The sequence below is a fragment of the Fistularia commersonii genome, chromosome 32 (genome assembly GCF_037954325.1).
Source record: "Fistularia commersonii isolate RoL2024-O1a breed Wild chromosome 32, RoL_Fcom_v1.0, whole genome shotgun sequence".
NCBI lineage: Eukaryota > Metazoa > Chordata > Actinopteri > Syngnathiformes > Fistulariidae > Fistularia > Fistularia commersonii.
In genome coordinates this window covers 6,240,639-6,253,529 of record NC_141315.1, presented here as the reverse complement: position 1 = coordinate 6,253,529, position 12,891 = coordinate 6,240,639, and the positions used below count along the sequence as shown (strand labels likewise).

The 12,891-nt window shown below is 38.9% G+C and overlaps 3 protein-coding genes across 4 annotated transcripts; 1 reads left to right on the top strand and 2 right to left on the bottom strand.

Annotated features, from left to right (window-relative positions):
• Positions 1-226: 226 nt before the first annotated feature.
• On the bottom strand, positions 227-3,885 carry pigf (phosphatidylinositol glycan anchor biosynthesis, class F). The gene is made up of 5 exons (XM_086139931.1): positions 3,530-3,885; positions 2,291-2,382; positions 1,893-2,009; positions 1,715-1,823; positions 227-549 (listed from the first exon to the last, which is right to left on the bottom strand). Exons 1-5 carry the CDS (start codon positions 3,755-3,757, stop codon positions 436-438), a joined length of 660 nt encoding a protein of 219 aa, XP_085996057.1. The 5' UTR covers positions 3,758-3,885; the 3' UTR covers positions 227-435.
• cript (cysteine-rich PDZ-binding protein) lies at positions 3,804-7,341 on the top strand. Of its 2 annotated transcripts, XM_086139933.1 has the most exons (6): positions 3,804-3,939; positions 4,464-4,512; positions 4,754-4,819; positions 5,010-5,064; positions 5,511-5,614; positions 6,903-7,341. In XM_086139933.1, the coding sequence occupies exons 2-6, from the start codon at positions 4,497-4,499 to the stop codon at positions 6,965-6,967; spliced, it is 306 nt and encodes a 101-aa protein (XP_085996059.1). In that variant the 5' UTR covers positions 3,804-3,939; positions 4,464-4,496; the 3' UTR covers positions 6,968-7,341. The 2 variants fall into 2 exon arrangements, with proteins under 2 accessions (XP_085996059.1, XP_085996058.1); XM_086139932.1 differs by lacking the exon at positions 3,804-3,939 and having other exon boundaries at positions 4,250-4,512.
• A 1,057-nt stretch (positions 7,342-8,398) lies between these two features.
• Positions 8,399-12,249, bottom strand: gch2 (GTP cyclohydrolase 2). The gene is made up of 6 exons (XM_086139930.1): positions 11,809-12,249; positions 11,114-11,223; positions 10,536-10,591; positions 10,039-10,070; positions 9,230-9,314; positions 8,399-9,124 (listed from the first exon to the last, which is right to left on the bottom strand). Exons 1-6 carry the CDS (start codon positions 12,092-12,094, stop codon positions 8,995-8,997), a joined length of 699 nt encoding a protein of 232 aa, XP_085996056.1. The 5' UTR covers positions 12,095-12,249; the 3' UTR covers positions 8,399-8,994.
• Positions 12,250-12,891: the final 642 nt, after the last annotated feature.

The window sequence follows — 12,891 nt, the reverse complement described above, 5'->3', positions numbered from 1 at the left end:
AAACCTTTCTTCATTTTGGGTCTCTCCTCCTCTGAAAGAACTCTCCCATTCAGACAGTTGAAGAGGACAGAAAACACAATGTACTCTTGCAAGTTATTTCTCTGAAGGGAGGCCCACAGTGTCAGAATATGAAAATAGCTGTTGTAAATGCAACCTACAAATGTACTCGAGGATGAAAATTGTAATAACCTATTTACTTCAATAAAGACCAGACAGACAGAGAGACAGACTTGATGGTTTATTCATGTCAAAAATCCTCAGGATCATATATAGCCGTCATCTGTACAAAAAAGTATCGATCTTATCTTTGTGTGGTCATATTGTAATCTTTCTCAAAGGACGCAAACTCAATGGATGCTCCTTATAAATAATACAGAAAAATGTAAAGGAAAGCAGCATAAAAACATAACACACACACGCGCATACGTCAGCTCTTCACTTGCACTTGTAGGTAAGTTGCTTGCGATGATAATGGATCCATGCTGGAGCAGCGACGAGGCCCGTCATGAAACCAATCATGGCGCCCAGACTGCAGGAGACAGGCCAGACCTGGAAGACAAAAGGGAAATGAGCCTGGTGATCTTTTCTCAGTGCAGAGTGAAATTAAGCACTCAGGACTCACATAGATCAAGCTGAGCTAAAATAACAAATATCTGAGTATGCCCCACCCCCACAAGCACATTTCCCTATGTATAATGTTCTATTAATTCACGAATTTCTGGAGGAAATGTGCTGCAGAGGTTGTCAAGTAGAATTATACCCCAATTACAACTGTCTACTTCTAAATTGTATTTCCTGCAGACATTTTACGAAGCACTCACTCTGCAATTATAATTTTAATAGTTACTGTGTTGGATATAAAGCCTGAGTGATGGGATTCCCCGCAGAGGCTGCATTTAATAGTGGTGGTGAAGGAGAAACTGCTCTATGCACACACAAGTAGTCATAAATAAAAGAAAAGGTGGATGGTGGATAGTAGTAAGAAACTTATACACCGACAAGAGTGAGATATTTAAATAAATTGGTATATAAAAATATAATGTTTACATACAGGAATGTAAACCTATTTTACTCATGCATTACTGCTAGTTTGAACTGCTACAGCAACCTATAGCAGTATGTACAGTATGTCTTCAGCTCCTGCTTTAAATACATATTACTTATGAGACAATAAAACTGTCTTCTTGCGTTTGTAGTTTTGAAGTACAAGGGCAAAAATAATGTTGTAATTCACAAGGAAAACAGGTGCTAGTAAAGATGAGCGAATGGCCACACACACAAACACACACACCATCAATTACAAGCAAAGAAAACCAGTTGTGGAATACAAACACCAATATCTCCCTGAAAAATTGGATATGGTTAGGAGATTCAGAATGAACAGGGAGGGATTTTTGAATAAGTTAAAATCTAAATTAGATTGAAATTATTTGTAGAAAGATAAAAATCAAATAGCAGTTACCCCAAAAGCAAATAATTGAAAGTTTAACAAGAAATTGCTTGAAATCAGCATGACGCAATCTAAGAATTTACAAGAGATTATAAAAAAAAAGACACTACAACAAAATGTAAAAAGTTAGCTTGAAATACCCTCGACATTCACAAAGAATTACAAGTCCTCACATAGACAAGACACATAGACACCTTAAATCATTGGAATTAATCAAAAACATTTCTCTGCTCAGTTTCCATGCAGGTGAATATGCATGCTGACCTGCCAAGGCCGGTCCCAGTCCAGGGGGATGGGGAAGGCTCCCACCCAGGCTCCTACCACAGTGGAGGTCACTGTAATCTGTAGGCAGGTGTCCCACACAGACATGGCTCTGGGAGCAAAACACTGTTTAAATTAACTGGATGGTAACATTGTCGAGAGTTAATGTTTCCCCGCTTACCCATGGCGACTGAACACTCGTATCCAAGCCTGGACATTGGGGCCAAGGACGCACAGGCACCTCAAGGTGGTCAGAGAGGATAACAGCACGGCCAGAGAAAACGTCTCCAGGGCTGAACTGAAACACGAGGAAACAAGAGGCTCAAAGCACCGAGCATAATATAGAGATATGCATATCTTTGCCAGAAGGTTTTGTTTGTGACCTGCGAAAAAATGTCCACCGGCAGACAAACATTAAGGTTTGCAAACGTATGTAGTTTGCAACTACATTGATACTGGTGTTCTCTGAGTATAAGCAGTAGCTGCAATTATTTTGTCATCAGTTCGGTAATAGCAGGAGTTTTAAGAAGGGACTGCTTTAAAACATTTTTTCGTTTCTGGGTCACAAAAGCAACTCACTCAATCAACGGCGCTCCGTAGAGAACGACCACAGTATGGAAAAACAGGCAGGACAGGAAAAAGTAGAGACAGGAACGAAACAACCTGGACAGCTGCAGAGAGAAGGGGAGTGGACACAAGTGACCGGGTTAAACATGCAGCCATATAAGTGCAATTTCCTGACGAGAGAGTTTGTTTGAGCAAGATCATTTCACATCAAGAGGAAATTGTGACTGGCTTTTGACATTGGCTAACAAAGCAATTCAGATTGACATGCTTAGAGTCCAACATGGCGTGGAAATGATAAACCAATACTGAAAAGTCAACAACCACCAGTTCCAATAAATGAGCTGAGATATGAGCTGCTTTTAAATCTTGTCCCAGTACAGCTAATTCAAAAACACTCACATCAGAGGGTCCTCAACTGCCCATTATTTTTATAATACCAAAATACATAACAGACATTTGACTTGGATTGAAAGTTGGTTTGACAATCAACAGTCTACACTAATCTAAAAATCAATAAGTAAATTATATGGCGGGCCTGAATATCACTGTCTAAATGTTTGTATCCAGCTACATGTAGGTAACCGCTTGGAATTAATATAAATAATGAACTATATATTCATAGTGAACATGTTCCTTTATGCACCATTAGAATATAATCCGTCATGTTGCTATTACTGGCTGATTTTGAACTATGTAACATATTCAGAAACCTCTGCTGTTTTTTTTTTAAATGCATACAGCACATAGTGACGTATTATATAGAACTGAATTTTCTGTTTTTGAATACTTGTCATTATCTGCTATGCACTTTATTGTTTTCCTTAATGTTAGGAAATGTCTTGTCTTTGCAGTGTGCCTTTTTATTGTGGGAAAGGTCTTCTTTGTTCCTCTGTATGCCTGGTACATGTGGAGAAATTTACAATAAAGCTGACTTTGACATCATTACATTATTCAACTGTTGAAATAACAATTCAGGAAAAATATTCCGAGTAACTTACTGAATTTAAACACCAGTTAATTATGATCAATTACTGATAGGATTGCTTGGGATGCATAAAAGGTACACCTAACAATTCAAGACAATTCAACAAACAATTCAATTCAAGGCACTTTGGCCTGTGTCTCTGCGATAAGGGAACTTACGTTAAATGGTGTTTTTAAACGCAAAACTATAAAGTGCGTCTAGAAATCGAATTGTACTAATATGATAAAGGGTAACTAGACCCCTCGCTCTTCTGGTCGGTCGCCCACCTTGTAGCCCAGGGTGTATTTCTTGGTGGGCGGCGAGAGGCCGAGCAGCCAGAAGACGGCGACACTGACGGCAGTCACGGCGCCGGACACCGAGTAGAGCCACAGCAGGTGGGTGCCGTAAACCGAGAAGCCCGGGACGAGCACCGCGGGCACGACGGTCGCCATGAACACGGAGGCGCCGATGATGGCGTGACTGGACGCCATGGCTCTGATTTCATGGTCCCACATGACGGAATTTATATTAAACTACAACACGGGATAAGTAACGAAGTCGAGGGAATGCCGGAAACTACAATTTAGCTGTAACCTTACGGAGCACGGAAGAGACATGGATAATTGGACTTAACTTCCGTAAACACGAACACATTTCCGTTTGGATTTCACAATAGAAGTCGGAAGCGGAAGTCCAGGTTGAGTTACGAGTAGATGCACTTATTTATCTAGAAATTTTGAGACAGCATGTGAGAGTTTCTTTTAAAATTTGATTATTATTGAAAATATATAAATAGCAGTTCTTTGTTTAGATAATCTATTATGTGTTTTTCTTTAATGTGTGTTGCGAACAGTATTTTGTGATGCTTTTTCTCGTTTACCAAATATTTCTGTAAATGGTATGTACTGACTGACTGGTATAAAGAGTCAAGAAACAGAATATTATTTAGGTTTTAAATCTTTCATTCCCTAAATGGCCAGCAGATGTAGGCTACAGCCGTAGTTTTTAATTACACCGGAAGATGGCGATGAAGAAAAGTGTAGATATCAGTTGCCGTAATTCCCAAAGTAGAGCAAAAGTATCAACCAATAAAACAAGACACTGTCATGATTTTTTGACCAATCAAATTTAGAGCTGAGGCCCAAAGCAGGAAACGATCGGAAAGTTTACAAACAACGCAGGGCAGTGTTTAGCTAGCATCTGTTTTTTTTTGACCAACAGAAAGGCCGGATTTACGACGAACAAGCACTAAAGATGGTCTGTGAAAAATGTAAGTGTAATTTAAGACATTAACATTCCCTATCTCTCGAAATTAGACGTTGGTTTTTTTTTCATCTGTCGAGTAAGCTACATTTATCAGGGGCTAAACCCCATAGTGCTAGCATTAGCATTACTGCGTACGTCGTCGTTCTGTATCGACACGATACAAGAAACAAAGCCTTGTTCGTTGTCCGTTATTTTAACACCACATGTTCTCGATTTTGATCTCATGTTTGCGTTACGCGTTCCAGGTGAGAAGAAGCTCGGTAAAGTCATCACCCCTGACACCTGGAAGGATGGAGCAAGGAACACAACAGGTTATTTGATGATACCAATTTCACCCAGATCTATTTATGCTTCAACAATTTGTCCGTCCCTAACAAGAGTCCTTTATATTTAGTTATTCTAGTAAGCAGAAAGTTAATGAAGGCAGGTGAAAAAGCTGTGTACCACCTGTTAACAAATGAGGATACACAATGTTCTGTCCTTTTTCAATGTTTTCCTTAGAGAGCGGAGGGCGCAAGCTGAATGAAAATAAGATTCTCACTTCAAAGAAAGCCAGGTGAGTTACTCACTTCAGAGCAAGCCATGTTTACCTTTTTAGTTGTAAGGAAATGTCACCACACTTGTAATTGCTCACAAACCAGTTATAATGTCACTCAGATCTTTGTAGGACAATGTTTCTCAACTATGTGAATTTATGAGGGATTAATGTTGCTCCATCAGTCGCTAATCCTTGTCAAAATCTTTTTCTCGTAGCAACTGGACTTGATTTTTTTTTCTCCCTTGTAAACAATTGAGCCTCTCATCTAAGAGGCTTCTTCAATTTGACCTGGTTCCTGAACTGAAGAAGCCTCTCAGATGAGACAAGAAACATCTTCAGAGGGGAAGAAAGTCTCGTCCAGTTGCCACAAGAAGATTTTGACAAGGGTTCACCAAGACCTAGATGATTGAGAACTTCCACAGATATCAGTCACCAATTGTTTCTTTCATGTATTTTCCTCTCAGGTTTGACCCTTACAGCAAGACAGGTTTTGCTATCTGTAGAATCTGCAAGAGTTCAGTTCATCAGTCTGGATCGCACTATTGCCAGGGCTGTGCCTACAAGAAAGGTATGCTTTTAGTCTCTGGGAAAATCTTTTGAGTGCTTCATAAGGAGCAGTTTAAATGACCCTCATGTTTCAGCCTTCACTTCAAAAATCTGCAGCTCATAGTCCCTGGAAAATGTGTTGTAATGAAATAAAACAGTTCAAAATATATGAAGAATGTGATAAAAGCAATATCCTATTTCATCTACAAAGGAGAACAGTTAGAGCAAGTTAATTGTTTGTGTGTGATGAAAATCAAGCCTGAAATATTTCTGTCTGCAACAAAGGATTTATCACCATCTATAACAACACTCTAAGCAGACGTCAAATAGTTAGCACCTATGAAAGCTGACCACAGTGCACTAGATAAAAAATAGATTGGGAAAAATAATGGATATATATTGTACTACAGCTCTGTGAACGGTTTCATGCCCAGAATAATGTGAGTGCCGATCTAGTTTAGATTCTGTTCTTGCATTGATAGTGTTGAGTGAATGACCCTCTTGCTGTGTCGGATTTATGTAGTATCTTATCATCATCTTATGATGGTTTTTGCCTGGCGTATTCGCAGCTTTACTCAATTTCTGTTGTTCTTCACTGTTTCCCTGAATCTGAACATGGTGATTTCCCACACAATGTCCACAATGTGAAAAATTTCCAGAATAACTGTGATTGATGGACGCACCAACAGAAAGGCAAGGGCCGTGGCGGCCCACGTTGCCTCAGTGAGTCAGGAGCTTAAAGGAAATATTTAATTCACAAATACCTGAATGCTGAGTTCAATTCGTAATAATCATAACAACACACTCCCCAAATTATAATATAATCCGATGCTGTCATTATTTGGTCAAAATCATGTCTGATTGCTGTCTGTTTTTGTTTGTGAATAAGACCTCAAAACAACCTACTCTTTTAAAGGATTAAAATATGTTTTTATTTATGATCATTATAGTGCAATACTGGAATCTTTACATTTTATTTATTATTATTATTATTTACGCTGTGCTGGGATAAAGATATTTATGCAATTGTGAAAACGATTGCCATTAAGGACACCATTGTCATACAGAAATGTGCAATGACAATCTTATGTCTTTAGATCTCATACATGCCGTTTAAATGTATAAGAGAGCCTGTAGGTATTTTTTTTAAGGAAAATACAGCATCAAATTGTACAACGATAATTGTCATGAAAATCATTTATTATGTCACAAATATATAAAGAGGGATTGAGAGCAATTGTAATATGACTATTAACCCTTTTAGCATTTCTTTATAGTTTTTTTTATAACTTCCTTTTTTTTCCTTTCAGGAATCTGTGCAATGTGTGGAAAGAAGGTCTTGGACACCAAGAACTACAAGCAGACATCTGTGTGACTGCATGCTGAACAAAGACTTCTTATGACAGAAAATTTGATTTGGGTGTGAGATGTCTGTATATGTTTTTTCCACAATACCCAGTGAAAGTCTAGACAGTATGCACTGTTACTCTTCACAGTTAAATGAAAGTGATATGGCTTTGTCATTGTAATGCTAAACAGAGTCATGGTAACTACGACATTCAAACAATCACCGTTAACTTCAAACTCCCCTATCAACAAGACTATTGCCTATTTCTTTAGCTGATGGTTTTAGATTTACATTTATATTTCAAATGTGAATGTATTTTTTTTCCTCCTTTTTTAGGAAAATTATTTCTTTATGTAATATATCATGATATGTTTTTGAGTGAATTAAAACCTGCAACACAAGGATGTTTGGATTACCTTGGAGCTAAAGCACAAAGGGCATAAAGAGGAATCATTTCAGGCTCTTACGCACAGCATAGTCATATTTGTTCTGGATGCCTGTAATAATTGGTTTATTCTGACATAATTATATTTAGAACGTGCATGCTGCGCTATCAGGTGTGACCCCCCACTGTTATCCAAGATCAAGGTTAAAAATTATAGTCTGTCTGACGACAGGTTCCTGCCTGACATTTAAAGGCCACACACTCCCTCAGGCTTTAAACTACATGTGTACATACTTGATTTTATTTTTTATTTAGGCTTGCAGTGTATATATATTTTTTTTGAAAGATGAATCATCTGATATGACAGAACGGTTTATAACAATATGGTTTGACATTGTGCTACAGAATTAGACCCTGCTGCTTCAGTAACAAAGACATGCTGGCTTCTTGCATCACTCCTCCCTTCAAACCTGAACTACTTTTCCCCAGAATACACACATTCACAATTTACCTGACCCTCAAATGAATGTTGCCCTGGAAGGCATGTTTTTTGGGTGAAAAAGTTAGCATATATATATATATATATATATATATATATATATATATATATATGTGTGTGTGTGTGTGTGTGTATACACATGTATATGTATATGTGTGCACATATGTCTGCGTATACATTTTTTTAAATATACAGGTATATGTGTGTTTTCCTTTTAAACTAAATGCTTTTGCTGTGCATTCGGAGATATCAGATAACATTGCTGCAAGTGAAATTTCAAGACATGGCCTTGATGCAAAGAATGCCTAAAAATCATAATAATGGTAAAGCTAGTCTTAAGGTTATTGTCATGATTCACAAGAAAGCATTTTGTTCCCAATGTTTTGAATCTTTTTCTTGTATATTTTAATTATTATTTTTAACAAATATCTTATATTCCATTCATAACATCCATTTAAGGATTTTAATATTAATATCAAAACTTTGTAAAATTTGCACCAATGTTTCTGTTTATGGTTTTTAATGATCCAAAAACGCATCTATGGAATTGTAACCACAAAGAAGGTCTGACAACTTGGAAGTAACTGATTTTATTCAAATGATCTCCAAAATAACATCCTTCAAAGGCCAGTGATAAATCCACACATCCACGTCATCTCGGGATCTGTTTTCTCCTCTTAGGAACTCAGAAATGTTTGATTTCCACTGTAAAAACACCATATATTACAAAGATTACATAAAAATATGTATAAATGACAACTAGTTAAATTATTACAATAAGAGATTTCTAAATACAGTGATAAAGCAAATTGATGTTTGACATTACTGGTTTGTAAAACCACCACTGAAACTCACATCAGAGAAGTAAACTTCTAAAAAAATTGCACTCTTGTTACATATATATATATAACATTGTTGTACCGGGCTGTAAAGGTTCTATCAAAGGCACCAGGAATGTAAATCTTCTGTTGACAGATTTCTAACTATTGATCTCAGCAGTAGAACTGAGATATTTCAAAGTTCAGTGTATCGACGTGGACCTCCAGGAAAAAAAACGTTGTTTCCTTTTTCCTCCATGTGCGATGCAGACTCGACATTTGAGTGTCAGAGTTTTGCTTGCATCGCAACAAATGGGAGGCTCTGGAGTGACAGACTGATGTGCCATTCTGTTTAGATGTGCTGGGAGAGTGTCAGGAACTCCTCCCTGGTTTTGGGGTCTTCTAGGTAAACTCCTAACATGGTGCTTGTCACTGTGCGGCTGTTCATCTTCTGGACGCCACGCATCACCATGCACATGTGTCTGGAGAAAAACACGCACATGGACATTTGGCTTAGATTTCGAGCCACATTTAGGAAAAGCGAGACCTAGAAACCTTTGGAAGGCCTGCAGAATGACTGAACTTACGACGCTTCGATAACCACAGCTACACCTTTTGGCTTCAGGGCCTCTGAGATCCCCATGGCAATCTGCTTGGTCAGACGCTCTTGGACTGGGGAAACAAAAGCCATGCACGCATTGAAAACACAGTGGTAAAAAAGGATTTTGTTTTTATTCAGTTTAAGAAAATCATATAACTTCTACAGCTAAATTCACAGATAAATACATAAAAAAGTTCACATTACCTAAACTGTCAATCACATCTATATCACACTAGTATTAACCCCCCAAATTTGCCCATAGTAATAATAAAACACAAAGACAAACATTTTTTCTGCTCAACAATTACTTCCTGCTAATTCTTTAAATATATATGTTAATATTTATATCCTTTTAACTTGGGACACCAGCGTGTGCTTGGCTGGCATTATATATTTGTCATAGCCACTTCTGACGTAGTAATCCCAGATGAAGCGTAAAAATGAAACTTCGTCTCACCATATGGAGACAAGGGTTTATATTACTGTGTAATAATCAATAAAACCGCATGTAAGTATGAAATCCTTTTTTTCAGTGCTTCATCACGGCAATAAGAGCATTTATAGTCCTTGTGACTGGAACCAGTTTCAACATTTACTACTTCGGACGTTAACATGACTATGTTGGAAACTTGCAAAAGTTATATACATATATATACATTTTACATCCTGTTCTGATGTTCAAGGTTATGTATCAAGTAGTGCAGTAGTATGACAATTTGTGAAACGTTCTTTTAAAGTATCTGAATGCATCATCCAAGAATGATTAGGTGTGACCTGAGACTAAATATCATTTACCTTGAAGCCTCCGGCTGAAGATCTCCACGATCCTGCAGAAGAAAGACGAAAAATAGTATTTCACCAAAAACAAGCATTTACACAAAGCCGTATCTGGTAATATCATCTGTGAATTGCTCGGCCTATAGGATTCCTAGGAATCCCTCAAGCGAGGTTCAATGCAAGCAGATTGTGTGATAATTCTGACCGCTGTTATTCCGGTGGGAGACTTGTATATTCAGAAACGGTGCGAAATTTTAGGAAGGGGCAGAGGAGACAGAGACTGTGATAATAACTGGTGATTCCCACAGGTCCGTAGGGATTTTCTCATTGGGATTCATACTTGTGTGGTTGTGTGAGCTTGATGAGGGGACCAGAGGATGGACAGTGGGCTTAGACTATAAATCCTCCAGGTCAAAGCACTAGGATAACAGAAGAACGCAGCCGTCCGAAACTAACGCCAGAGACATGCAGACACAGTGACAGCAGGAGAGGAGGGAAGGTTTCCTCTTTGTTACCTTGCCAGTTTGCTCAGTCCGACCACTTTTTTGTTGGGAATGTACCCGATGTGAACCTGGGAGAGCCGGAGAGAGCAGAGGTCACATGATTTGAGCAGTGTTTCGAAGCGCACGCCGAAAACTGCGAGAGGGACAAGACCCAGAATTTCAAGGAAGCGAGTATTTACTAGAACACAGTGAGCGACTGGAAAACGGTCATTCATTTGAAACGCTTGGAAAAAAAACACTTCTGTACTTTCTGTACTCCTGTCACAATTTTACTTTCATTAGCTTTAAAAGGAACCTGTTTCACAGGTTGTGTTCATTTTACCATTGAGCAGTATCATAGTTTACATACTGTTAAAAAAACAGCGATCCATTTCAAAATCCATGACCGGTTTTCCGCTTTGAATTTCGAGTATTCTGCAAATACGAAGAACTGGTAAGCAGTGCTTTTGGAAATCAGAGTAAAAAGTGTAACGCTGTTAACTGCCTTTTTTCTGTCAACTCAGTAGCCCTCTGTGTAAACATTTCTTTACTTTTCGAGGATTTAAAGCAACTTAAAAAGGATATGGAGCTTATGGCGCTTATGCACTCACCCTGCCAAAGAAGGGGACCAGGTGATGCTCGCACAGCGAAAACATGTCGATGTCCTTCACGATCACCATCTCGTTGTGGTCCTCATCAAAAATGGCATCGTTCAGGATGTCTGCGGGCACAAGGCGGGATTATATTAGATTCAACTTTATTGTCATTGCACGTGCACAAGTACAGCACAGCGAAATGCAGTTTACCATCTAACCTGAAGTGCAAAACAAACCACAGGTGCAGATATAATACATCAATTATCAGTTATGTACATGGTATATTATGTTAATACGTGTGCATTAAATGTACTAGACTATAGACAGGAAAGGAGGAGGTAAAATCGAAGGATCCGGTAGAAGTGACAGAGCAGTTTTATTTACATCGTGTGTATTTTCAGTCGTCTCATGGTATTTTACATTAAAACTTGTCAAGACAAGTGGCAGAAACCTCAACGCGAGCGGCCTTCTGTCTCAACCAGTCAGGCTGGAAAGAGTGAGAAAGGATGGCGATGGAGTGTGACCCGAGTAGACCAGAGAGATTATTTGTAACCGTGTTTCCAAAAGCAATATTACAGAAAGAAAAAAAAAACAGACTGTGTAATCAATATCTTTAACAAAAAGCCAAGAAAAGATGATAAAATGACAACATTTCCGGTTGAACACAACAACTCCTGCAAATGCAATGATGAAGTTGTCCAACAACTCACCGTCGACGGTCTCATGGTAGCCCTTGGTGAGGAACTGCATGGCCTTGGCTGCGCGCAGCGGCGTGCGCAGCAGCCCCTGCCGGTCCGCGTCCTCGCCGAGCTCCAGCAGGATGCTGGTGTAGGCGGCCTCCAACGCGGGCAGCCGGGACTCGTCCTCCGCCACCTTGCGGGACTTTTCGTGCTCGCACAGCACCGCGGACTTCTTGGCGTCGATGATCAGCTCGCCGAAGCCGTGGGTGAACTCCTCCACGGCGTCGTTGACCTTCCCGTTGCAGTGGCTATTCATGGTGGCTGGAGTGGAGGCGGTGCGGTGTGTGCGGTGTGCGGTGTGCGGTGCGTGCGGCTCTGTTGCGTGGACTCCCACCCGGTGTGCTCGCTTTTTAAAGACGATTATTTGTCAGGGTTCCGCCTTGACAAAAGATTAAGCGTGTCACCCACCACATCACCCCATCCCTCATAGCCCCCCCCCTTCCCACACATCCAAAACCAAACAGACCTTTTATGCGCATCTCTCGTCACCTGACGCGCAATTGACGCATGTGTTAATCGTTTTTTTTTTCTAGAAACACAAACCTCACTGTGCTCTTCTTCTTCTTCTTCTTCTTCTTCTTCTTCTTCTTCTTCTTCTTCTTCTTCTTCTTCTTCAGCCAGAAAACACTGATATCCACATATGAGGTATATTATAGTATACAGGACTGTCTCAAAAATTAGAATATTGTGATAAAGTTCTTTATCTTCTGTAATGCAATTAAAAAACAAAAATTACTTTTTTATGATATTCTAATATTTTGAGATAGGATTTTTTGAATTTTCTTAAGATGTAAGCCATAATCAGCAATATTAAAATAATAAAAGGCTTGCAATATTTCAGTTGATTTGTAATGAATCCAGAATGTATGAAATTTTTGTTTTTGTAATTGCATTACAGAAGATAAAGAACTTTATCACAATATTCTAATTTTCAAAGACAGTCCTGTATTTACACTCTATATATTCACCTCCATGTCATTTAATCATTTCTCCCTCTTCGTTCAATTCATTTTGGTTTTCAATATCAGTCTTGCATTTTTGGATTTGTTTTGA